Here is a 27,231-nt window from a genome sequence, read left to right as displayed (position 1 = left end):
ATCTACACTAATCTTTTAAAATGTGCTATAGAAATAAACTGATTTGATTTGAAGATGGTGAGTTTTTTTTATGTTATGTTATTATTAAATAAGATGGGAAGCTATCCACAGAGACCAGGATTATTATTATTATTATTATTATTATTATTATTATTATTATTATTATTATTATTATTATTCGGCTGTAATCATGTTCATATCGACTACAAAGTTGATTATTTTAGAATTAGAATCTGTGGCGATTCATCGACTTTTCGAGCCAGCCTCAAGTGGCCACAGCAGGAACTGCAGTTTTATTTTTATTTTTTTCTGAGAATGTAGCTGCTTGTCTTTAAACTATCAATGGTAACAAAATTCTCATCTTTGCCTCTGAAAGCCTCTCTGGCAGGTTGTTTTTATACCTAACCTTGTTTTTCATCAATCAGGTGTTTGTGAGGGTTTTGTTTTTTGTTTTGCTTTTTTTGTATTGTACTAAACAACTTTCCAGTCATTTAAGTGTTGCTAGGATCAAAGGAAAATATGTACTAGTTAAGTTCTTCTCCATTCTTCTCATGCAACTCATTAGCGAGTGCATTTCCTAATGTTGATCCTAATGCAGGGATCGGGCAAATTCGTGGCCAAATAAAATATACGGATCATAAAGTCCCCAGCCTGTAATTCCACCCCGCTCCTGTAGATGGCAGGAAGCGCCCGCTGCTGGCGCACAGCAAGAGGAGGAAGAAGCAGACCTCACACGTGTTCCTGCACCAGAGTGTCAACATGGGCAAAAGAAAACAAAATAAGCAGTTTCTAACTACTTTATCCAAAAAACAGAAGAAGCACTTGAAGGAGTTTGGAGAGGAACATCCTTTTCACGATGTGTAAGCAGAACGACAGCAACTTCCGGTCTGGTTTAAAGGAAGAAGCTGCTTTATATTAGCAAGGCTGCTAATTTCTAGTTTTTCATTCCATTTTTTAAATGTAACTGTAGTTTTTCCCGTATTATCTCGGTGTAAAGTACAAACAGAAATGTAGCAAACATCTTAAATTTACTTTTTCTAAGGAGGGCAATGTGCTGATGTTTACCTGATGACATGGATTTTTAATATTAGAAACTATCAGTGAGTTAAGCCCCTAGTAAAGCCGAAACAAGAGAAGAAGAATGGCGCATTTTAAGGGGACACTTTAACACTTTAACTTCAGTAAGAACCGTTTCTTCTACCCTGGGGAAAGTGACGCAGGTACGCCGCTTCTAATACCTCCTGGCTGATCGTTCTATAGGTTTGCATTTGGTGGTACTTTTTTCTACTGGTAGCTCAGGAGATGGACTGTTACACAAGGAGAGCTGGACAGAGCCGCAGAAAGGCATCGGCACCGGTACAGCACTGCTATCTGCTCCTCTGTGTGATTAGAAACTGGTGGAGCACCGCTAAAGCTCTAAATGATGACCTCGTTTATTTTCTGCCTAAACTGTGAATAAGACTCCATGCGGACGGCAGGAGGAGCTCACATCTTGTGGGAGCTGACCCTTTGGTGGGTCAGCTCTGGTGCCATCTCTGATCTACATATGCAGCGGTGCAGGCCAAAAGAACAATGCGTTAATATATATATATATATATATATATATATATATATATATATATATATATATATATATATATATATATAATAAACTGCACTTACTGGTTACAATAAGTGGCAGATTATTAATCATTGTTGTAAAACTAGTACAAAGCTTTACTTTGTCCTAATAATTTCAATATTTTTACAAATATGTTTTCTGAGCAGCTTCATTTAATTTTCTCTCTCTTTTTCTCTCTGTCTTTTTTTTTTTTTTTTACAGAGTTAATGAAAGACCTGAAAAAACTCAAGTAATGGAACTGGTGAGTAGAAAGTCCTAAACAGTTTAGTGCTGTAAAAAGTGTGTGGCTTGTCAAAGTCTACTTTTCCTCCCCAACTTCCTGTATATGATTCTATAAATATAGTTTGGAAAAAAAATTCTGTTTCATTTTGTGCCTTTGTTTTTCCTTTTTTACATTGTATTGCACTGTAATGCTTTACTTAAAGTATGTAATAATAGGTGGTATTTATTGTTTTGGCTCCTCTAATACATGAAATTTAAAAATGTCTTATTTTATCAGTTTGGGCTCGTTTTTACCAACGCTGCTGTCAGACTTGTTTTAAAACTTAATGTCTTGTGTGAGTGTCTTCCAAAAAAGCCTTGATTATACTTTCCACATTGATGAGTCCTCTCAGGTTAGACTGATTTAAGTTTTATCGTAACACGGCAAGCCCGAGGGTCCGTGCGGACGGCTGCATGCCTGCCTGTTTTTTGTGATCAGCTATGCATGCGCTCCAGGTGGTGGTCTTCAAAGAAGACCACGGAACAAAATCAAAGCTTTTTAGTACTGATCCCCAAAGGGTGGGCTAGGGCCCCCCTGGTGGGCTGCCTAAGGAACTGTAGGTGGGCCAGAGTAATAACAGAAATTCAGTTTGAAATTACTTACTAGTATGTTCAGTTACAGACTTGTATAAATGTATTTATTTATATAAAAAGGGAAACAAAACTGGTAGTATGAGGTGGTAGTTTGTGACATTACTGTGACCTAAGGCTAAATTTAATAAGTAAGTAAGTTTGTGTCCCAGTGGCAGGTGGGTCACTTGCGTTAGTGTTCGCATATGACTGTATAACCTAAAGCCTGTGTGGTTTATGGGTTCTGAGTACATGTTTTAATGAAATACAATATTTCTGTTGCATTCTTAACAAGAGTAAGTGGGCTGCACACTCTTGACTTGGGGAGTGGCTGCTTTAGCCTAAGGTTTACATTGTTAATTTGTCATTCCAAGCATCTCAGGTCATCTGAAGTAATGAACAAGTAATGTCGTGTATCAAATTACCTTCTTCAGACAGTAAAGTGAGTAAATAAATAGTTACTTTTAAAATAATTAATCTGTAATATACTTTTTTTAATATCTATGACACCCCATCCTTGCATAAACCATCACATTTGATCCAGTTTTGAGGTTAGATTTGGGTTCAGTATTCACTATTATACACAAAGCGATGATGCCACATTCAGTGAACAGCAATAATCGTGAACAGCATCAACACAGCGATAATAAATGGATTCATGAGCTACCTTTTTTAATTTTTAGCCGTCAAGTCCAGAACAATCTGAGTCAGAGGCCGATGAGCTGGAACCAGAAGAAGAAGAGGAGGAACCAGAGCAGAAAACAGCCTATCAGAAACTTCTTTCAACTCTCAGCCAACCAAGAGGTGAAGCTCAGAGCGAAGAGGAGGACAGCACAGATGATGAGGAGGAGGAGGAGGAGGAAGAAGAGGAGGAGCTTCTTGGTGAAGGTGAGCTGTTTGTTTCCAGAGTTCTTTATTTCAACAACCACTTTGGATTTCACTGAATGTGTTTGTGTTTTTTCCATCTCAGATGAGATTGATGCTGAGGAGGGAAGTGAGGGTGGTGATGAAGATAAAAAGGGAGAAGGAGAACCTGCAGATGGAGAGGAAGCTTTGATGGAAGCAGGAGATGGGGAGGATGACAGGAAGGAGCCGGGAGATGAGTTTGTAGACAAAGAGCATGAGTCCCAGTTCTGTCTGGAGACCAACTTCACGGGAAAAGGAGAACAGGAGGAAACACGGGACGAAGATAGTAAAGGTACTTAAAGGGTTGGAGGGGAAAAAAAGATCTCCTGAATTCTTTAGCAGAATTATTTAGTATCTTAAAAAACAGATTTTTAAATGTTTTCTTGTACATTTGTTTTATCAGCTCTAGATACGAGTATGGTGTGTCTTATAGTTTTGCTCTTTGTTTACAGACATGTTTGTCCAGCATTTGGACACAGAGCTTGACGAAGAGGACGTGCAGAAGATAACATCGGGCTGCAAATCAAAGACTCAGATTACGGTACACCAGTCTCATTAAATACATCTTCATTAAAGGAGACTTCTAATGCTCATCGACAGCTGCATTTTTTTAGTCGTAGAGTAGCTTTATGTTGCTGATCCTTGGTGCAGCCCCTCATTTTATATTCCTCTGCCTGACAAAAACCGTGTTAGCCCCTTCTCCTTTAAGGCCCCCCCCCCCCCCCCCCCCCCCCCCCCAAACTTTCTTCAGATTGGTTCCACCTCTAAAACATAGGGTTTGATTAGCAAGGAGGGGTGGACTTTATGTGCTTTTAGTCCCAAGCCATGTGCCTGAGGTGATTGTGTTAAGCGTATTTGTGCTCGGTGACATCACACGGAGCCATAAGTAAAATATGAAGCCTAAAACTGAGGTTCTGGCTCACGGGAGCAACTTGCACATGTTCTGGGAATGTTTAATATTGGCATCCATTATTGTATACGTGTATATATCACATAAAAGAAGTAAAAGCATGATAGGTCATAAAATCTGAATCAGAAATGCTTTATTAATCCCAGAGGAAGTTGTGTGGTCTCAGTTGCTCCATGACAATAAGAACATTAACAAACAAATTAAAATACAAATAATACGTTAAAGAATAGCTCTAATACAAATAACTCTAATATATAAATATCCAGAAATATTCCCAAGAATTGGAATATAAAAGTTGAAATTGAAGTGCCGCTCTTATCATATTACAAAACGTAAAGTTTCAGCCTTTGCCTTTCTCTTTCTTAGTGGCCAAAGCTGGGAACTCTGCTTTGCACCAATCCCCTGGAGAAGTTTGGCCCTATCGGCCCCCAGACAGACACAAACCTCCCAGTTTTCCATAAACTTGTGGAGACACGCTGGAGGGATCTGAACCAGACGTTCAATCATAAAGGGCAGGCCGAAGAGATCAGCCCTCTCCAGCTGGAGTTGCTGGCCCTAATGGGCTCCTATAAAGATCTGTACTACCCGGAGACATGCCCTGTCAAGCAGGGACCACATGTGCGCAGTGCATATTGCCTCCATGTGCTTAACCATGTACTGAAGGCTAATTCTCAGGTCCTGGCTCATAACTCACAGTTGAAAGAGCAGAAGAGTCGGACTAAAGCCGGAGCCGAGCCACAGGATGAACTCCGAGACCAAGGACTCACCAGGCCAAAAGTAATCCACAGAAATGTTCATTTATTCTTCTTTTTGTTCTTGTTCTTTTTACTTACATATCAGTATTGCTGAGTATCTGCTAACCTGCTGTCATCGCCCTGATGAATCTGTCAGGTCCTGATCCTCGTTCCATTTCGGGGAAGCGCGCTGCAGGTCGTCCATACGCTCATCAGCCTGCTGGAGACTAAAGGCAAGAAAGTGATGGTGAGCAACAAGAAGAAGTTCAAGGAAGAATTTGGAGAGGACGAGGATGAGAAGCCGCCCAATTTGCAGAGACCAGACGACTATAACGCTATCTTTACAGGCAACGTGGACGATCACTTCAGGATAGGTACGCTCTGAAAAAAGAACCCTAGCTTCTTTAAAAACCCGAGTTTGTCTCTTTGACCTTCTCCTGCTCTGTCCTCTCCAGGTGTCTCCATTTTGAAGGGCAGCATGCGCCTCTATGCCCCCTTCTACTCATCCGACATCATCATCACGTCTCCTCTGGGCCTTCGCACTGTGCTGGGAGCAGAAGGAGAACGCAAGAGAGACTTTGATTTCTTGTCCTCTATCGAACTGCTAGTGGTGGATCAGGCAGACGTCTTCCTCATGCAGAACTGGGAGCACGTGCTGGTAAGAACGTAGCGCCCTCTGCTGTCTAGGAAGCAATTTTGGGCATAAACAACAAACATGTTTGCATTTTAAATGCAAACATGAGATGAAAGCTTCATTTAAGACTCATTCTGACCAGATTTACTTCACTCATGCTTTTACTGCTACCTGCTCTACTCATTTATCACAATCAAAGTCCAAAGTGCATTTGAGTTATTATTATTATTATTATTACTGCTGCAATTTAAATCCCATCCAGAGTGATGAAATGTACTTTTTAATCTTAGTTGGAAAATTATCTTGCTTTATCCTGTTTCTTATCTGCGCAGTGTAATAATTAAACTTCAGTGTGATAATGGAGGAAGTTCATTATGTTTTTTTACAGATTTGATGGAAACAAAAAGCTTACAGACCTAATTGAGTGATTATAAAGGAAACAAAAGCCATTACGAGAATGCCAACCTGTAGAATAATTCATGAGCTGAGTTAAGCTTTCTTTTAAGCCTTTATGTAGGGATAGGCGTCAACGTTATTTAGTATTTACTAAGACCTTTTCACCCGTTCTTAAGCATAACTTCCCCTGCACCCTCACTTTAAATCAGTATGTATAGCTGTTATAAAGTTATGACATTTTAGCTTTATACAAGCCCTGATTTTCATTTTAATGCTTTTAATGTGTTCTTCATTTCTGTTTATTAGTGTCTGGCACATAGTAGCATAGTAATTCCGGAAATGGTTGAAAAACATGGTGACTGTCCTTAGTATTTAACATTTGAACAAGTTGGTACCATTAAAACTATGTTGGATCAGCTATTAGCAGATGCTACTTACAAAGTACTCTGGATGTAATAACAATAATAATCATTCATTTATGTAGCACATTTAAAAATCCACATTACATCGTTTTTAATAGGAGAAGCAAAAACGACGAAATCAGAGAAATCTTTCCTCTAAATGTATTTTTTCAGATCTGATTTAAATGAATAGCAGGAAAATTCTGAGCTTTTATCTTCCATAATTCCTCATAATGTTATTATTTCCTTCCTTTTGTTTTTCCCCGTTATGGTCACCAGCATGTGATGAAGCACATGAACCTGCAGCCGCTGGACTCCCACGGTGTCGACTTTTCCAGAGTGAGGATGTGGAATCTGAACAACTGGGCCCGACACTACAGGCAGACGCTGGTTTTCAGCTCCATTCAGGACCCACAGATCAACAACATCCTCTCCAAGCACTGCGCCAACTACCGCGGACAGGTAGGCCACACTTCACACTTTACTATTGCTGAGAGAGAGAGAGGTGGTGGATGTACACCCTTTATCGTGTAACATTTTCAGAACAAGGCTCGGAAATATCTGCAGGTTCATATTGATTTGGTTTTAACTAAGGTGTTAATTCTTTTGTTTTCTTTGTGTGTTTTTTGGCTCAGATTGTCATAAAGAACATACCAAAAACTGGTTCCATCTGCCAGGTCTTGGTCCAGCTGCCTCATGTCTTCCAGATGTTTTCCTCCGCCAGCTTCATCGACCACGATGCTCGGTAAAGTCCAGCGTGTACCTTCACCCTAAACTGTCTCCTGACATTAGTGCTCTTTTTTTCTCTCTCACAGCATTCTACGATATAGGTCCTGGCAGCTGATTGGTTGTTTTCTCCGATTTTGTGTATAGGTTTCAGTTCTTTATAGACAAAGTGCTGCCGCAGTACAAGGATTCGGTTATGTCACACACTCTGATCTACATCCCGTCTTACTTCGACTACGTTCGGCTGCGTAACTACATGAAGAAAGAGGAGATGAACTTTGCCAGCGTCTGCGAGTACTCCAGCAAATCCGAGGTGTCCCGAGCACGCCACTTTTTCCAAAAGGGGGAGAAACAGTTCATGCTCTTTACGGAGCGCTTTCACTTCTACAAGAGGTCAGTTCTTTGTAATGCCCTGTCATGTGGGCCTTTTCCATAGTAAATCAAACAAATCTGAAGAAAAAAAAACCACCTGACCACCTCTGAGTCATCTGATTTATTTTGTACAATAACTTTGGTATGTTAAATATGGTGGGAATTTCCTAAGTTAAAGACCCTCAGGGTGCAAAGGGTGGTCAAAATGTAGCTTTGTTTAATGTTTAATGTTTTTCGGGGCCTTAAAAAGACATTTAAGATCTGGTTTGGATTTTTAATTTGTTTGTTTGTTTTTTTCAAACAGCAACCAAATAAATTTTATACCCACTCAAAGTGTCACAATCTAAAGCCAAAAAAACATCCCTGTTGTGGGAGTTTCAATAACAAGACTGTACCAGCTTTTACCAATTGGTCGCTTATTACCTGTTCAGCTTGTAACACTTTTCTTTTGGCTTTACTAAACTTTAGAGATTCAACTGTAAGAGAACTTATATCCGTCGCTTCTGTCGGCTGTGAAGGCTTTAAAGGCACTAATCTTTAGAGTTAACGTCACCAGATAACTGATATATATTTGTAATCCATTTTATTGCACTCACCTGATAGCTGCATATGACAAGTTGCCAAGAGAGAAACTATGGTACTGTATGATGAAGTCACAAGTGGCAGAGAAGTATGTGAGCCTGGTACAGGGCATGAATGTGGGGGTGGGATTGCATCAGGGATCATCTCTGAGCCCCCTGTTGTTTGCATTGGCGATGAACAGGTTGACAGACGGGGTCAAGCATGAGTCTCTGCAGATGACAGGACAGAATGTGTGTGTGAATAAGGGGGAGATTTTGGAAGTTTTCTAGTCTGTTCTGGGGGAAACAGGTGAAGAGGTGAACAGGCAGATTTTAAATACCTGATAGAAGAATAGCAGAAAGAGTGAAAGCGAAGTTTTACAAGATGGTAGTGAGAGCTGCTATGATGTGTGGTTTGTGAGGTGGTGGTACTGACAAAAAGACAGGAGGCTGAGCTGAAGATGGTAGGATTTTCATTGGGAGTGACCTGGACAAGAGTGGAAATAAGTAATCTGAGGGACAGCTCAGTTTGAAAACAACGTTAGAGAGCCAATGCTGAGCTTGTTTGGAAATGTGAAGAGAAAGAATATGAGATATATTCGACAAAGGATGGAGAAGCCAGGCAGGAGGCAAAGAGGAAGACCTCGAGAAGAATTGTGAATAAAGTGAAGGAGGACATGCAGAGGTTTGGTGTAACAGAGGGCTGGGCTGAAATGGAGCCAGATTATCTGCTGTGGTAACCTCTTAGGGGAGCAGTCAGAAGAAGAATTGTAGTACTGTCAGGTGTTTTCATCTTGTTGTTGCTTTGATGCTTCTTTTCTTTCTTTCTTTTTGTAATTTAGAGCACATAAATGTCTAATCATGGAATAACTCCTAAATATTTCAAAAGAAAACATGAAGCCATTTTCTGCTAGATTTATCCAACTAATTTCCTCCTTGTTTACAATTACTGCAACGTAAAAAAAAAAAGAGCCTTGCATTCATGGCTTATTCCAGCTGATCCGAAATGAAAATTATTTAAATTAAAGGTTGCAGCTACTCCAACAGTTATTACTAAGCAAATTAAGTTACATTAAATCCTTGAATGCACTTTGATCAATTAATACAGCTCACGATCTCAATTTAGGAAGCTTATATAAATCTATGCTCTCAAGGTAACACCTTGATAAGATTTTATTACACCAGCGTGATAGTGTAATCGTTCGGCGTGATAGTTCAGCTGCGGGTTAAACAGGCTGTTGAAAAGTCAAATCGCATCAGCAATGCATGTACTTATAACGTTTCTTGTTATAGAAACTGGTTTAGTATATCCTCTGCTGTAGGAGATAATAAAGGACAGTTTATATCAGTTCTATCCTCTCGCTTAAAGAGAATAATCACTCGGCTTTAGCCAGTGTCTTGTCCCATTAATTTGCTCCCCTTGATCCGTTTTAAAGAGCTCTGGAAGACTATTGGACCAATCGTTCAGACCACTGTTTAAAATAAATAGGCCGTTCAGACTGATGTTAATAAGCTGTGGTACTCCTGCCGATGAAAACACAAATCCTAATGCTTTGGTTTTCTCTAATTTTAGACTTATTTAAAAACTGCCATATATACCTAAAGTTTTAGAGAAAACTGTACTTTTAAAACGGCAGTTCTTTTTACAGTATTTTGGAAGTTTTCTAGTCTGGTCTGAAAATCATCCATGTTTTTGTGAATTGCATGACTTCACTATTATTGTGCTTTTAAATCTTACTGATGCTTCTGATGCTGTGAACCACACAAGTTTCTTGTCCCGTGTAGAACACTAAGGCATCGAGGGTGGTTTAAACACAGAGAACCTTCTCGGCTCGTTTTGGTGACAGACTTCTTCCTCAGCCACTCTTGCATGTGGAGTCCAATGGGTTTAATTCTTGGGCCAATTCTCTTCTCTTTATTTTTCCCTATGGGACTAATTGCAGATGACACCGTAATTTATGTGCCAATAAAAAGAAACTATGTCAGCTCCCTTAAAGCACTGCTGGTGGCTCTAAGCTTTTTTTTCTTTTTTTTTTAATGAATGTCTTAGTCATGCTTTTATAATGCACCTGGCCTACTTTAATGCACTTTCCGTTGCCTTTAGCAACACTTCAATTGCTCGTCTGTAGTTAGTCGGGTTTTTTGTTTTTTAAACCTTTGAAAGATCAGCACCAACTTGGGTATCCAAGCTGCTGACTATTCATTTTAATAGAATCTTATTACTAAATCTTACTAGTCTAACCCAGGTTGCCCTCAGTTTGGCATCTTTCTAGGTAAAACTGTTTCACTGCTTTTTTTTCATCACTGGACGAGGCCTTTATCTTCTCAAGGGCATTCAAATGTGTGTTGAAGTTTATCCAACCAGTCTACATGTGTTTTGTGGACTTTAAGGGAACTGGCCTATTATTGCAGGGAATTTGGTCCTTGTATTACCATAGCTTGGTTTGCATCAGCATCAGAAATCCAGCTTGCAGATTGGATGACAGTCAGCTCCTCCAAGTATAAAGCCAGGGTTTTTAGCTGGAAAAAACGTGAGAAGATGATGGACCATGTTGTCCTTGGTTTAAAAGAGTCTGATCTCTGACATGCTTCTTTTAGGTACACAATCAAAGGGATCCAGAACCTGATATTTTATGGATTGCCCTCCTTCCCACACTTCTATAGCGAGGTGTGTAACATGCTGGCAACAGCAACTCAGGGGGAGGAGGCCAGCTGGACCTGCACGGCACTCTACTCGCGCTACGACGCTCACAAACTGGCTGCCATCACCGGAGCACAGCGAGCAGGACAGATGCTGAACTCCAACAAGGCTGTTCACCTCTTTGTCACGGGAGGGGAAGACAAAAATGTGTGATGACACTGGATGAATATGAAAAGGACCACTGGAGTAAATTGAGCATAGGTGTTTACCATGCTTAATAATCAGGAAAGTTTCCAAATGCACCAGAAAACATGTTTATTGGCTTTGTTTTATGGTCTCCTGCAACAACATTCCTTTCATTTGTAAAGAGATTATTAACTTGTCACTGATAAGAAGAGTTGGATGTTTATTATTAAAAACTTTCCTTATCTTTTACTTGATTAAAGTTCATGCATAGCAAAATGTGACCTAACACGGCCATGAAGTGCCAAAATAATTGCATAATAGTTTTCATGAGGTGATAATGCAGTAATCTTATGAGAATTTCAAGCCAAAACAACCTGCGAGAGTAGCTTTGCATGATTTATAGTTCAGATTAATCCTCATAAAACTCAAACAAGGACAGTGTAGATTAAAACCTTAATGTCACCATGATTGTCATGGATATAAATGTGGAGAGACTAAAACTCACAAACTCAACATGTAAATGTTGATGTTGAGGGTTCAAAGCTAGGAGAAGACCCCCATTTCAGACAGGTCATTGAAGGTGAACACTATTTTTACAGGTTGTTTATTTAATTCCATTTTGCTCTTGTTTTATGACTACTAAACAAGCAAAGGTGGGGAGATAATAACCGTCTTTAAGCATCAAGAAACCCCAGCAAAGTAAGGCTAGTGGAGGGGTAACAATCTATTACATCAGGTTTGGGGCATGAGGGAACCAAAGAGAGCTGGAGGAGTATATAGAGGCCACTATTAATTGAAACAATACATTAAAGAGACAACACAAAAGATAATGCATGCAGAAATGTGTAAAAATACTGGTGAACCATAGATTATGAGCCATTTTTCTCCTCTTTTTATTAAATGCAGCTGATCAAAGCGCTGATAAGTCCAAGGCTTAAGCTGTCCTGCGGGTAAGGAGACTATTTTAGGGCTTTGAATTGGTCTTTTTGTAAAACAGTCTAACTTCCATTCGAATAACAAATGCACAAAATGACGTCTAGTCTTACCCTAAAAATTGATCTAGAGTGTGTTTGTGAAACCAGCCCTTGTCTAGAGGACACTGAAAGCGGAAGGCTCTACCTCCTATTTTGCAGTCTCATCGTGATATGCTCTATTGGGATAATATGTTATTAGCGGGTAACATAACATCTCAAGGCCAATGGAGGAGTACAAGAGAGTCTTTGCGGTCTGATTTACATATTTCTGACTCAGGGCTGCTTAGGTGCTGGGCATCCCTGTCGTCCCTGAAGCAGGCAATCAGTGAAGCCCAGCAAACGTGTGAGAATACCAAGCAAAACAGGTGGTTGTATGAGCCGCCCACATAATAATTAACTCCTTATGTTGATGCAATAGTGACTTTGGTCACGCTATTATAGTGTTTTCTCCGCTGTTAAAGGTGTCAGGTTGTAGGCAGCTGTTTAACTGCAGTGATGACAGAAGAAAAGCCGCAGAAGCTCAAACTAAAGCGGGAGCTGGGGATGCTGGGAGCCGTGTCCCTCATCGTGGGGACGGCGGTCGGATCTGGGATCTTCATGACCCCACAGACGGTGATCAGCTCCATCGGGAGCCCCGGTGCCAGCCTGGTTATATGGGCGTCTTGCGGCCTGCTGGCGATTCTGGCGTCTTTCTGCTACGCCGAGCTCGGCACAGTTATAAAAGAATCAGGGGGCGAGTACATCTACATTCTGAGGACTTCATGTCCAGCGCTTGCCTTCATGTTCATCTTTAGCTCTGTGCTCTTTGTGAGACCTGCAGGCATTGCTGGCATAGGACTGAGTTTTGCTACCTATGTTGTGACTCCTTTCTACGGAGACTGCCCCCCTCCGGTGCTGGTGGTGAAGTGCGTGGCCGCAGCGGCAATTATCACGCTCGCCACCGTGAACTGCATGAAAGTTCGCTTTGCAATGTCAATCCAAGTTTTCCTTACTGTAGTCAAAGTCTTGGCTCTGGCAGGGATTATCATAGGAGGTGTGGTGATGCTTATCAAAGGCCACACTGAGAATTTTGAAAACTCCTTTGAGAACACAAATGTTGGCGTCAATTCAATAGGAATTGCTTTCTACCAGGGGCTGTGGTCATACGACGGCTGGAACAATCTGAACTCAGTGACTGAAGAGTTAAAACGTCCCGAGGTAAGTGGCAGTGGTGTGTCTAGAAAATTTTTGTTGGGGGGGCCAGGTAGGGGCACAGATTTGGAGAAGGGTGGCAGATTTAATTGGCAGATAATGTTTAAAAAAAAAATTCTACCAACCCTTAACCATAATTCAATAATCCTATAAACCTAATAACCAAATGCACTTTTAACTCTTATTAGAATGAGATTTTAACCACTACGGTGCAAAGTTTTTAGATACTGCGTTGATAAAGTACAAGAGATACAATCAGTGCTTTGTCAGTGTTTACTCAGCATTCAAGGACAGCAATATTTGCATAGTATTTTTACTGACATATAGTGCACATATGTTTTGGGCAAAAACATTTTTGAATATTAAAATATGAACATTTGTAACAAACAATTGACAAATTAGCCAATGCCAATGCAAAACTTTATCTGCCTGTTAAAAAAAGAAGATAATCTTCTCACAAACTGGTGTTTGATTTTGAAACAGGAAAAAAGTGGAGAAACAACTGACAAGACTAATATTTGAATAAAACCTGAAAGCAAGTAAATACTTTCTATGCTGCCTTATGGTAAACTTTGGTAATATTGATAAAGAACAACACTGGCTGATGATAAAATACAGTCAGCTGGCATGGTGACACTGCCAGTATTAACCTGCAGGGCTGGACTGGGACAAAAAAATTGGGCATTTTTACTACAGACCGACCCACCAGGTATTAAAGCCATAAAGACTTTGAATGAAAACAAATGCTGTTGTGACAGTGATGTACAGTCTTGTTGGTATATGTATGATTTCTATACATTTTACGTCAGATAAAAACTTTGGTTGTAAGATTTAGATAATTATTTAATAAAAACTAGGTATTTTAAATGAGAATAAGAAAGAAAAGTATTTCTTTGTGCCCACCTTTCCCTGTTAATGCCCTACCTGGCCCCCTGGCAAAACTTTGCTAGACCCGCCCCTGCACAGTTACCAGCTGTCAGCTACATAAAAAAGGATCCTGGTGTTATTTATCTCTCAGAAACAGTTGATAACTTCAACTCATTCATGTCACCTAAAAGGTAAACCTGTTTCTCCATCACCTGTTCAGCTCTGATGATTCAGTAAGGACATCTCCTGGTTTCATCTTCATGTTTCCCTCTCACCACATATCTAAACAGACATCATGACCAGCAGCTTTACAGCTGTGGCTCCAGCAAACATCAGCTGATACTAGAAATTAATATTAAATACATTCTAACAACAGCTGATCAAGCTTAAACGTGCTGCTGTTGTTTAGCGCAATATCTGCTGGTTTCCTCTTTCTGGCGCAAAGTGGGCGATAAACAAACAAGAGAGAAAAGCCGATCAGCTGATCATTGATCAGTTTCATGATTGAAGTAGCAACAGGAGAGGCAGGGGAGAGAATGAGAGAAGAGGCAGCTGTGCAGCGTAACGACAGAATAACTCCAGCTTTGTGTCTTTTTTCCATTCTAGCTGAAGTTCGGGACAAACTGCGTCTCTTCTCAGCTCAATACGAAACGTGTAATATTTTCTCTGAATGAGGGACCATTCCATTTTTTTAAGGAGCCGTTGGCAACTCTACTAACTAACCTTATGAATAAAATAAAGTTCACTATCAGTAACATCATAGCACCCACCCAGCTGTATAAAAACTCCGTCAAGCTGGCTAGAACGCAGTACGAGTTATTGCAACTGACAGTAAAAAGTCAGCAACATGAAAATAAACTCCACCTAAACTTGGTTTATATCTGACCCAGATAGACTGCAGGTCATAACTTCTTACCTGAAGTTCAGTTCACCTGACACTCGGACTGGCGGCTGCTTCGGGGCTCTCCTCCTGCCTCCCCTTCCCTCATCCACCTGCTGCCTCTGTGGAAGCCCCGTCATAGCCACCACCAAACAACGGAGTTATTTCTACACATCGACCTGCATCTGGCCAATCCACCACCTCTCATTGTTCATGCCGTTACAAAAAAAATAAAAAATAAGTCAAATAAGCCCGATGGCCAGTCCAGCTATGTTAACCTGCAACCAAATTTGCAGCTCCATACAGCAATGTTACGACTTAGATTATATCTTATAACTCATAACTCTTATGTTAGCTGCCCTCAGTAGCATACTGTCAGAAATATTCGACGGCTGCAATAATTCTTTAAGTGTTATTTTTTCCTTGGTATTCTAATTTCACCAAAGTTTACTAAACTCAACAACCACTTCATTAGCCAAATGAGATCGGCCAGTTTTGTTCCAAATGGCCTGGCATTTTGCAAAGGTTGCACGGGAGAGCCTCTTGTAGGTTTCATTCATGCTCTCTGCTAGGGCAGCATCAGTTGTTGCCACAAGGTTTAGCAGGTGACATGCACATCGCTGATGAGGCGGAAGTTGATACTCCAAACCAGAGTCTTCATCAAGAATTGCACTTGCCTCATGGTAGTCAATATGGTCAGTCAGGTCAATAGTTTCTGGGTCTGCTTCATCTTCAGCTTCATCTGCATCATTTTGTGCCCCAAACATGTGGAAGGCCTTGACAAAGTTGGATCCACTATCAGTTGTGGTTCTTACAACTTTGCCTCTAATCTTGTATTGGCAATGGATATCATCAAGCGCACCAGCAAGCATGTCAAATGTGTGAGACCCTCTCAATCTTTTGCATGCTAGTGCTGCAGATCTTCTTTCCAGGGACGCTTCCTCTATCCAATGGCATGTGACTCCAAGGTAACTTTTCTGATGAGCTGACCAACAATCAGTAGTGGTAGCAACAAATTTGACTTTATCCAATGCTGCAACCAAAGTCATCTTCATGTGATCAGCAGCTTCACAGATTCTGGCACGGACAGTGGGTCTGGAGATGACTTTGGCTTGAGGTTGTAATGTGGTAACCAATTCTTTGAAAGATGGCTGTTCTACCACTGCAAATGGCTGTAGACCCTCACATATGAAATTGATGACAAGCTTGTCAACAGTTGCTTGTGGAACATGTTTGTTTGCAGCTCTCAACATCAGGTCTGGTAACTTGGCTTGTGTATTTGCTGAGAGCTTGTTTGGTGTGGCTGTGGTCTTTCGCTGTCGAGATGTTGATGCCACAGTGATATTGTACTGCTCAGTCTTCGATGGATGTTTCCTCTGTAGAGATAAATATTATCATACGTCAGGTTCATACATTACTTCATAACATCACTGTGATTAACACTAAAAGAAAACACATTTTTAAAACATTATTCAACTAGACTTGAGCTAATCTTTGATTGTTGAGCATAGTATAAAAGAGTGGTGAATTGGTCAAATTTTGCAGATATATTGCTGTATTTATTCACAAGTGTAAACCAATTTTGAACGATCATTGCAAAAAACATGAATTTCTGTATACATTCTAAGTTCTGTAATATGTATACTATCTGTAAAAAGAGTATCGACCAATGTATCAGTATCTAAATTTTTAACTCCTTTTTATCAGTATCACCCTAAAGTTTTCAGTATTAGTCAGGTCCTAAAAATACTAAGAGAGCAAAATATGTGTATCTAGCAAATCTAATTTAAGAAAAGGGATCACATACACAAAAATGCTGCCCATACAGCTAACAAATAAAACCAATCCACATTATGTTCTTTAAAAAAAGATATCATATTGGGAAACATATAACCCTACTGATTAAGAGCCATGTCACTATGATAGACCTATATCAGGCCAATGATACTGATCAACTGATCCATCAATCGGGCTCTGGTACATGTCAGCTGAGAGCTGGAAGATTAATTTGAGATGCAGCTCAGCACTGTGTTCAAGTTTGTTTGTTTTTTTGTTTGTTTGTTTTTTTAAATAGGCCAGCTGATTGTAGGCCTGTGAGTTTTAAATGACTACAAGTTTAATTTATTGTAATGACGGTGGTTATCCAAATAATAAGCTAAAACATTCCTACGAATTGTAGCTCAATTATGCATGCACACACGCACATTAGCTAGCTCCGTCTTATTTTAATATCAGGCTAACCAATGGCGGTGACAATATCTTAGCCAAACTAGTAACCTTAACACACATGAAAAATAAGAAAGCAATATCATACACGTATAGTTGTAAAACCTCTTACCTCAATGTGTTTTTTTAGATTAGATGCTGAAGTCTTGTAAGCTGAAATGACTGTAGAGGTCAAACAAAGTTTGCACTGCATCTGGACGCTGTCTCCTTTTCTTCCTCTGTACACGAAAAATTCCTCCAGGTATGGCCACGGGCACGCGTCCTCCGTCTTTTCTACGTCGTTTTCATGGTTGACAGTGTTGTCCTCTGTCTCCATTTTGGCTTCTTTGTCTCCAAATCTTTCGTCTATAAAGTAGTTTATACTCCACCATTTAGCACCTCCAGACACCTGTGCCTGCTGCTGCAGCGGAGTTTATTCTTTGCTTACGTCTTAAATTGGCGCGGTTGCGATTGCACGGCCTTATTGGCTGCAAAAATGCAGACGAAAGGTTTGAATATTAATTCAAATTGTGGGCGTACTCAGTAGTGACTTTTGATTTTATAAGTGGCGAAGTAGATTACATGGTGTAAGTTGTACTCAAGTATGAGTAAAATTACACACTTGAAAAATTACTCGTAAAAGTACAAGTACCCAAAAAATGTACTTAATTACAGTAACGTGAGTATTTGTAATTCGTTACTTCCACCCCTGGTAATAAATAAATAAACGGTTTAATTTTAGATCTAACAGAAAGATTATCTGTTACTAGTGTGCATTATAACATCACATAAAGAAAAACGTTTTTTTTTCTGTTGATATTCTTCCTATTTCTAATCTTCCGGCAGCATAATAAGACCCTAAACTTAAATCAATAGTTTCTTATCATAAAACTTGTTCTGTTGAAACCCATTTTAATAAACAACATTATTTGAGTATAACTACTTTTTTTTTTTCCTTTTAGCCATAAAATGCAGATGAGGTATTCATCACACAGGCGGGCAGGCGACGTAGACGCCCAAGTTTGTAAATGCAATACGATGTCGGAGTAGGCGTTGATTGAATGATTTGGTCAAATTAATCTCTGTTTAGTAATAAAGACCAAGTGAAAAAGAATATGATCACTTTTATATATTTTTTTCTCTTATTAAGGAACATTGTACATGTATCACATTGTTATGTATTTAAACGGTTATAAGCTGTTACTCATTTCTGACACATTTTAAATCTTGGTACCTTTAAGAGTCAGCTTTTCAATAAATTATTAAGTTGACCTTGAGAATAATTTAATGATTTAATGTCTGACAAAGATGGATGTAGCCCAGATGTTGAATGATAGATTCATTTATTTGGTAACATGAGCCCATTAAATGATTATTGGGTTTTTCTCCTGAAGTCCAGATTCACTCTGTGCTCCTGTGTTCAGGCTTAGATCCGTTTGCATTTATCTATTTAGTTTATTCGGCTCTATTATATTTTTAATGTATTTATTTAAACGGGACAGTGCATCTTTATGTAAATATGTCAGAGTTAGCCAAACAGCAAGTCAAGCAAAAGCAATAGAAAAGACATTTAACACAACATCAGACAATGAACAAGAATCTTGCTCTAACAATATTAGAGGCTGTTCTTTTCTTTCTAAACATTCAGCAGGGGATCAAATAATTATTTCTCCCCTATAAAAAGAAAATCTCTTTTCCCTTTCAGAATATAACAGAATAATAGTTACTCATTTTCCTAATCTATTGGTCCACACTAGTTTATCCCAGAGTAGACAAATATTTATATTTATCAGGTTTCCTGATAAGATGTGGCTCAGGATTAAAATCCCCAAATAAATATTTTTGAGTGCAACGGCAACTTTAAATCTGGTGTTTTGTGTGTTAGTTGGGGCATCTCGCAGCAAGAAATTGAGTGCCTTTAAACGGTTCATAATGCAAAAATCTCATCTCAACCCACAGTTTGCACTGGAGAGTTTGTGGTTTTGCAGGCTTTACAGCGCTATAACCTGGTAGTTAGGATTGTGCTAAGTCATGCAGAACTGCTCGTGCTGTTCATGAGAGCATATTGCTAAGCAGTTTTATTTTTCTCGTATTTTTATTTTTAGCTTTTTAGTTTCTGGAGTGGGAGTGGTTATTTAAGATTCTCACTTATTCATTCATTGCATAGTTATACATTTATTTTTGTTAAGCTACAGTGTAGCTTGCCATCACCAGTGTGTGAATGTGTGTGTGTGAATGACTGAATGTAGTGTAAAGCGCTTTGGGGTCCTTAGGGACTAAGTAAAGCGCTGTAAAAATACAGGCCATTTACCATTTTTACCATTTAATGTTACTGTCTTATTACAAATGTATGGGTATTTCTAGTATATATACATATATTTTTGTACCCCCAAAATATTTAGTTAGTTTTTATATTTTTCTAAAGTACATAGTGAAGGAAACGGTTTCCAGGGTCTACTCCGTGGATCGGCTTCCTCCGAGGCGTGGACGTCTATCAGCAGAGAATGTACCTTCACCTATCAGCAGAGAATGTCCCTTAGTCTGTAACACAGTCAAATATATTCTCAAGTAATATTCAAGCATGCCATTCAGCGTGTTAGTACGAGCTCGGGAGCAGCTTGGGAGAACAAGAAAACAGAGACTGCTTTAGATTGTCTTCCCAAATTGACTCAACTTTATTCACAAGTACAACAGTTTATATAGAGGGTAAAATTCATGAGACAGCAGATTATCAGTTTAAACCAGTACAGACCAAGATAAGGGAGCGTCTTCCTGCCCTTGGGTGAAGAAGCATCCTTTGTGTAGTTTATCAGTTCAGCTACAATTGTGATTATCTCAGCAACATATTTTCAAGGCACAAAACAAAGAGTTCTTACATTAGTGAAATCTGAAACAAACCATTTGGCCTTCAACAGGCGTCTAAAAGATTAAGAAACTAATGTAGCTGAGGGAGTGATCTCTGTGGTATTTCAACCTTGTACCAGCCTGTGATTCTCACACATCAATTCTTGGGTCAAAGAGAAAAATAACTAAAACAAAGGGGCCTTATTGAATGACAGAGTTTTCCTGCATAATGTCACTATAAAACAATATCCTGTAAATGCTAACCGTAGTGCTAAAATACCTAACACATAGTAACTATTAAAATATTTTTGAAACTATAACTAATGTGTGTATGTGTTAGTCCCCATAGGGAAATAGTTCCTCTGCATTTAACCCATTCACCCAGTGAAGCAGTGGGCAGCCACCAATGCAGCACCTGGGGAGCAGTGTGTAGGGATGGTACCTTGCTCAGGGGTACCTCAGGGTAGCCGTTCAGCGGAGTTGAACCCCCGACCTTCCGATCATGGGGCCACCAAGCTACCTACTGAGCTATCCCTGCCCTAATAACGCGGAGCTAGGTAAAACACGTGAATTAAACACCTATAATTCAGAACTGAACATTGAAGTCATTTCTTCATATACAGATGGTGATACCGACCGCCTGTATTTTATTTATAAGTTGTTTTATTTTGAAAAGCTTATGTTTAAGTAGTTGAGTAATGAGAGAAAAAACACAGAGTAACTGCATTAAATGTGCACTCTGCTTTTTATTGACCAGGTTTTATCAGTTCTGAAAGTACACTGAGGACAGACTGAGCTGTGAGGCAAAGAATAACTTGGTGTCTTTACTTGGCCATGTCCTTTCTATGATAACATTGTTAACATTGTTAAGCAGATGTTCATGTCTTCTCTCAGATTAGGTATTTTTCTGCTGCCAGTACAGCTCTCCAAACTATTCATGTAGGTCCAGACACAAGAAAACATTATATTGAGGACTGAAGACAGTCTTTCTCTGACTTTGAGGACACTAGTAGAATGCATTCGGTTTGCAGGGACTTTTACTGTAGAAAAGCAAGACTGAAATGATTTAAAACATGTATATTTTTAATGCTTTACTTCCCTGTCAGTGTTTTATAAAAAACCTAAAATAAATTACTGCTTACGTGAAACCTAAGAGAAAAGAAGAACTTTAAACAGCCATGCTGATGATAGCCTCGCCTTACTTTCGTAGCTGTATAATTAAGTGTGCTCCGCCTCTTATGTAAAAGACAACACTTTACAGCTACAGGTCTTCTTGTCCGCTGCTTCTAGGAAGACAAAAGCTTTCTGACCATGGGACATGACACACATGGACTCAATCTGCAGAGGGAAGTGGGGCTCATAGGAGCAGTTTCCTTCATTGGTGGAACCATGATTGGATCTGGGATCTTCATTTCTCCCCAGTACGTCCTTTCCACTATTGGGAGCCCAGGGGCCAGCTTCATTATATGGTCCTGCTGTGGACTGATAGCCATGCTGGGGGGTCTGTGCTATGCTGAACTGGGCACTATCATACCAGAGTCTGGAGCTGAGTACATTTACATACTGCGGACTGCAGGGAAAGTGGTGGCCTTCATGTTCGTCTTCAGCTTCATCATGGTCATGAGGCCGGCTAGTGGCACAGGAGTCGCTCTCATCTTTGCTGAATATGCTGTGGCCCCCTTTTACAGCGGCTGCACTCCTCCACAGCTGGCTATGAAGTTAATGGCTGCTGTATCAATCTTGGTGCTGGCTATAATCAACTGTCTGAGCGTCCGCTTGGCCACAGGCATCCAGGTGGTCACCATGGCAGTGAAGGTGGTGGCCCTGGTGGTGATCATCCTGGGAGGCATTGTGATGCTTTTCCAGGGCCGCACTGAGAACTTTGAGGACTCATTTGAGGGAACCAATGCAGGGATCAGCTCCATTGGCATTGCTTTCTATCAGGGCTTGTGGTCGTATGATGGCTGGAACACTTTAAATTATTTAACTGAGGAGGTGAAACATCCAGAAGTAAGTCTGCGTGGGTTTGCAGTAATCTAAGTCATGGTAGTCTTAAGAGCTTCAAAAACTGGTACTTTTTTTTAACAATATGGTTCATGTGATGACACACATGATTAATAGTAGATCAACAACTGTGGTTTAAATACCTGGAACTCTTCACCTTTTGTTTTTAGAACGTTAGAAGCCTCAGGGATGACAGGTAAAATGTTCTTAAGACATCAAAAAAGTCAGAATTTGAACATTTACTGTTTGTGTTTAATATTATACAAAAAAAGGAGACAAATCGATCCAAGACTTTGGCTTTTTAGTCAGGATTGTATATAATTTATCTTGTTATGAGTGATGAGTGGACTGGACAAAGTAACAAGAAAACTGATATTACTTTTAGATATGATAACCCAAGCCTGTTGGCCCTTTGGTTCAGTGGTTAGCACTTTTGCTATAGAGCAAAAAAAAAAAAAGGTAGAGTTAATATTTAAATGAGGGTAACGACTAGGTTTTAATAATAATGGATTGGATTTATATAGCGCTTTTCAAGGCACCCAAAGCGCTTTACAATACCACTATTCATTCACTCTCACATTCATACACTGGTGGAGGCAGCTACAGTTGTAGCCACAGCTGCCCTGTTATCAATCCCTTGATAACACTGAAAGTTTTTTCTACGCAGTTTGTAGCATCTGAATTCTTTGTGATCTTTCTCAGTCTGCTCTGTAGACGTGTCGTTTTGTGCTCCCTGCTCTCTCTCAACATGGTGGACAAAACCCCAAAAAACGAAGGCCTGCAACTGAAAAGAGAAATTGGATTGATTGGTGGAGTAGCAATAGTTTCTGGAACCATGATTGGATCTGGTATCTTCATGTCCCCACAGTATATCCTGGCGTATGTGGGAAGTCCTGGGGCCAGCATGTTAATCTGGTTTTTTTCAGGTGTTGTAGCTTTGCTTGCAGCTCTCTCCTACACTGAGCTTGGGACCATTATTCCTGAATCCGGTGGGGAATTTACTTACATCCTGAGGATCTATGGTTCATTCCCAGCCTTCTTTGCAGCAATCACTTTCATCCTGCTTTTAAAACCTTTCGGCATTGCAGCAATGGCAATGGGCACTGCACAGTATGCCATGGCTCCCTTTTACCCAGGCTGCCCACCTCCTCAGCTGGCTGTGAAATGCTTTGCAGCTTTTAGTATTCTGGTAGTTGCCATTACCAACATCCTGAATGTCCGATTTGCTCTGAGAGTGCAGGTGATCTTCTTGGTGGCCAAAGTGTTTTCACTCACTTTCATTGTAATTGGAGGGCTAGTGAAAGTCATACAGAGCAGCACTGTGATCGAGGAAAATTTTAATGTTGAGAATGCTTTTCAAGGCACAGAGTATTCTGTGGGCACTCTGGGAATGGCTTTCTATCAAGGCCTCTGGTCTTACGCTGGCTGGTACAACTTAAACTATGTGACTGAGGAGCTGAACAAACCAGAGGTGAGGCTGAAAGGGTCAGAAATGACCTGAAATAGTAGCATTTATTCATGCTAATTTTTTTTTAAATACAGCTTAAAACCTGTCAAGAATGATTTGATGCATTAGTGCAAAAGATGCCTATATGCTGCTATATTTTCTTCCTTAACTCTGAATTTGTACCTCAGGTAATTTATTGACTTTGTCCTAACACAAAGTCAATAACACTCTGTAAATCAGTGATCAAAGTGTCTGAGGTGTTGTATGGCGATAATAAATGTACACGAGAGTAGAGTATGTTTGCTTTGCTATCATTTCAGTCCTAACTCCAATGAGGTGTGACTCCTAGATCTCAAAGACTGTATATAAAGATGTTTGGTGAATATAATATATGAGGATCAAGTATCAGAATATATTTTGACAACAAGAAGCATTTTGACCAACATTTTTCTGTATCTCCAGCTTTTCCAGAACATATACTTTGTTTTTAGTTGCAGCTCCTTACAGCATTTTATATAATAATATTACTGTTTAAATAGGAATTTAATATTTTTAAAGAATTTCTCAACTTATGACAAACTTAATTTATCCTTATCTTAAATGACTGAAACTTCAGTGTGATCGTCCCTTTTTGTTCACGCCGGTTCATAATAATTAACCCATTTCCACTGACTGCTTTTTGCAGCTTGGTGCTTGGTGTTCTTTTCTATTATATCATACTGGAGTCCAATTTAATTAAAAGAAGAGTATGGGCAGAACTTTGTGCCATCAGAAACTGAACCTGAATTGTAACTTGAATAAATGCTTTTTAAAACTGAATTTGAATCAGTCTAATTTGAAATTCAATGTACAGTTTTGAAAATTATCGTCACTAAATTGAAATTGAATTTTATATTTTGAAAATGAATTCATTTACTTTGAAACTGTATTTTATCCTTTAAAAGTGTAGCTCTCGAATAATTTCAGTTTCACTTCCATCATTCAGATTCAGCTCCAAAATTCATTTTTTTGGGACTTACATCCATACAACTAAATGGTTTAGCAAAGTATTAAAGAAAGTAAATATTCAACTTAGTTTTATGTTATTCTGTTGGACTGCTTAAACTGGCACAAGGGAGAACCAGGTCAAGTCACGTCCTTCCTCTGATAACATTGTTATGCAGATACTCTGTTACTTTCTTCACTCAGATGAGGCCCTGTCTAATCTTTTACTGGAAGTTCAGTGTTTTTTTGTTTGTTTTTTATCTTCATGTAGGTCACGTAGATCCAGACACAAGTATACATAAAACGAACAAACACCAGAGAAAGAATTGAGGACACCAGAAGAATCAACTTGGCTTGCAGGGACATTTCCAGTAGACTGGAAATATTCAAAATAGTCTCTATTTTGAATTTTTCGTTTCTCCAACTGTGTTTTATAGAGCAGAACCTAAAATAAATCATCGTTAACGTGAAATCTAAGAAAAACCAACTCTGGACAAGCAGACATTCTTAAAATCTGCTTAAAAGTAGCCTCATTTTAATTTCATAGCAGTTTAATTTTGTGCACTCCTCCTATTGGGCAACAGGCAGCGTTTTGTAACTGCACGTCTGTTCTTCGCTGCTGCTTCAGAGAATGACTGAATGTAGTGTAAAGCGCTTTGGGGTCCTTAGGGACTAAGTAAAGCGCTGTAAAAATACAGGCCATTTACCATTTTTACCATTTAATGTTACTGTCTTATTACAAATGTATGGGTATTTCTAGTATATATACATATATTTTTGTACCCCCAAAATATTTAGTTAGTTTTTATATTTTTCTAAAGTACATAGTAACTATTAAAATATTTTTGAAACTATAACTAATGTGTGTATGTGTTAGTCCCCATAGGGAAATAGTTCCTCTGCATTTAACCCATTCACCCAGTGAAGCAGTGGGCAGCCACCAATGCAGCGCCTGGGGAGCAGTGTGTAGGGACGGTACCTTGCTCAGGGGTACCTCAGGGTAGCCGTTCAGCGGAGTTGAACCCCCGACCTTCCGATCATGGGGCCACCAAGCTACCTACTGAGCTATCCCTGCCCTAATAACGCGGAGCTAGGTAAAACACGTGAATTAAACACCTATAATTCAGAACTGAACATTGAAGTCATTTCTTCATATACAGATGGTGATACCGACCGCCTGTATTTTATTTATAAGTTGTTTTATTTTGAAAAGCTTATGTTTAAGTAGTTGAGTAATGAGAGAAAAAACACAGAGTAACTGCATTAAATGTGCACTCTGCTTTTTATTGACCAGGTTTTATCAGTTCTGAAAGTACACTGAGGACAGACTGAGCTGTGAGGCAAAGAATAACTTGGTGTCTTTACTTGGCCATGTCCTTTCTATGATAACATTGTTAACATTGTTAAGCAGATGTTCATGTCTTCTCTCAGATTAGGTATTTTTCTGCTGCCAGTACAGCTCTCCAAACTATTCATGTAGGTCCAGACACAAGAAAACATTATATTGAGGACTGAAGACAGTCTTTCTCTGACTTTGAGGACACTAGTAGAATGCATTCGGTTTGCAGGGACTTTTACTGTAGAAAAGCAAGACTGAAATGATTTAAAACATGTATATTTTTAATGCTTTACTTCCTTGTCAGTGTTTTATAAAAAACCTAAAATAAATTACTGCTTACGTGAAACCTAAGAGAAAAGAAGAACTTTAAACAGCCATGCTGATGATAGCCTCGCCTTACTTTCGTAGCTGTATAATTAAGTGTGCTCCGCCTCTTATGTAAAAGACAACACTTTACAGCTACAGGTCTTCTTGTCCGCTGCTTCTAGGAAGACAAAAGCTTTCTGACCATGGGACATGACACACATGGACTCAATCTGCAGAGGGAAGTGGGGCTCATAGGAGCAGTTTCCTTCATTGGTGGAACCATGATTGGATCTGGGATCTTCATTTCTCCCCAGTACGTCCTTTCCACTATTGGGAGCCCAGGGGCCAGCTTCATTATATGGTCCTGCTGTGGACTGATAGCCATGCTGGGGGGTCTGTGCTATGCTGAACTGGGCACTATCATACCAGAGTCTGGAGCTGAGTACATTTACATACTGCGGACTGCAGGGAAAGTGGTGGCCTTCATGTTCGTCTTCAGCTTCATCATGGTCATGAGGCCGGCTAGTGGCACAGGAGTCGCTCTCATCTTTGCTGAATATGCTGTGGCCCCCTTTTACAGCGGCTGCACTCCTCCACAGCTGGCTGTGAAGTTAATGGCTGCTGTATCAATCTTGGTGCTGGCTATAATCAACTGTCTGAGCGTCCGCTTGGCCACAGGCATCCAGGTGGTCACCATGGCAGTGAAGGTGGTGGCCCTGGTGGTGATCATCCTGGGAGGCATTGTGATGCTTTTCCAGGGCCGCACTGAGAACTTTGAGGACTCATTTGAGGGAACCAATGCAGGGATCAGCTCCATTGGCATTGCTTTCTATCAGGGCTTGTGGTCGTATGATGGCTGGAACACTTTAAATTATTTAACTGAGGAGGTGAAACATCCAGAAGTAAGTCTGCGTGGGTTTGCAGTAATCTAAGTCATGGTAGTCTTAAGAGCTTCAAAAACTGGTACTTTTTTTTAACAATATGGTTCATGTGATGACACACATGATTAATAGTAGATCAACAACTGTGGTTTAAATACCTGGAACTCTTCACCTTTTGTTTTTAGAACGTTAGAAGCCTCAGGGATGACAGGTAAAATGTTCTTAAGACATCAAAAAAGTCAGAATTTGAACATTTACTGTTTGTGTTTAATATTATACAAAAAAAGGAGACAAATCGATCCAAGACTTTGGCTTTTTAGTCAGGATTGTATATAATTTATCTTGTTATGAGTGATGAGTGGACTGGACAAAGTAACAAGAAAACTGATAT

At 39.7% G+C, this 27,231-nt stretch overlaps 1 protein-coding gene and 4 pseudogenes across 1 annotated transcript; all 5 read left to right on the top strand.

Annotated features, from left to right (window-relative positions):
- Nucleotides 1-759: 759 nt before the first annotated feature.
- On the top strand, nt 760-11,069 carry utp25 (UTP25 small subunit processor component). Its single transcript, XM_085342950.1, has 12 exons — nt 760-860; nt 1,823-1,862; nt 3,136-3,340; nt 3,423-3,650; nt 3,811-3,899; nt 4,635-5,045; nt 5,160-5,376; nt 5,458-5,660; nt 6,713-6,895; nt 7,069-7,178; nt 7,307-7,552; nt 10,690-11,069. The coding sequence occupies exons 1-12, from the start codon at nt 760-762 to the stop codon at nt 10,943-10,945; spliced, it is 2,289 nt and encodes a 762-aa protein (XP_085199076.1). The 3' UTR covers nt 10,946-11,069.
- Nucleotides 11,070-12,387: 1,318 nt separating this feature from the next.
- Nucleotides 12,388-15,239, top strand: LOC146611966 (b(0,+)-type amino acid transporter 1 pseudogene; annotated as a pseudogene).
- A 5,951-nt stretch (nt 15,240-21,190) lies between these two features.
- On the top strand, nt 21,191-21,919 carry LOC146611965 (b(0,+)-type amino acid transporter 1 pseudogene; annotated as a pseudogene).
- Nucleotides 21,920-22,359: 440 nt separating this feature from the next.
- LOC146611964 (b(0,+)-type amino acid transporter 1 pseudogene) lies at nt 22,360-23,384 on the top strand (annotated as a pseudogene).
- Nucleotides 23,385-26,162: 2,778 nt separating this feature from the next.
- LOC146611963 (b(0,+)-type amino acid transporter 1 pseudogene) lies at nt 26,163-26,891 on the top strand (annotated as a pseudogene).
- Nucleotides 26,892-27,231: the final 340 nt, after the last annotated feature.

This window comes from Diplotaxodon limnothrissa, linkage group LG19 (genome assembly GCF_057381915.1).
Source record: "Diplotaxodon limnothrissa isolate DT_005_m linkage group LG19, D_limnothrissa_male_GT1.1, whole genome shotgun sequence".
Lineage (NCBI taxonomy): Eukaryota > Metazoa > Chordata > Actinopteri > Cichliformes > Cichlidae > Diplotaxodon > Diplotaxodon limnothrissa.
The sequence above is the reverse complement of the archived record's forward strand: the minus strand, read 5'-3'. Positions and strand labels throughout refer to the sequence as shown.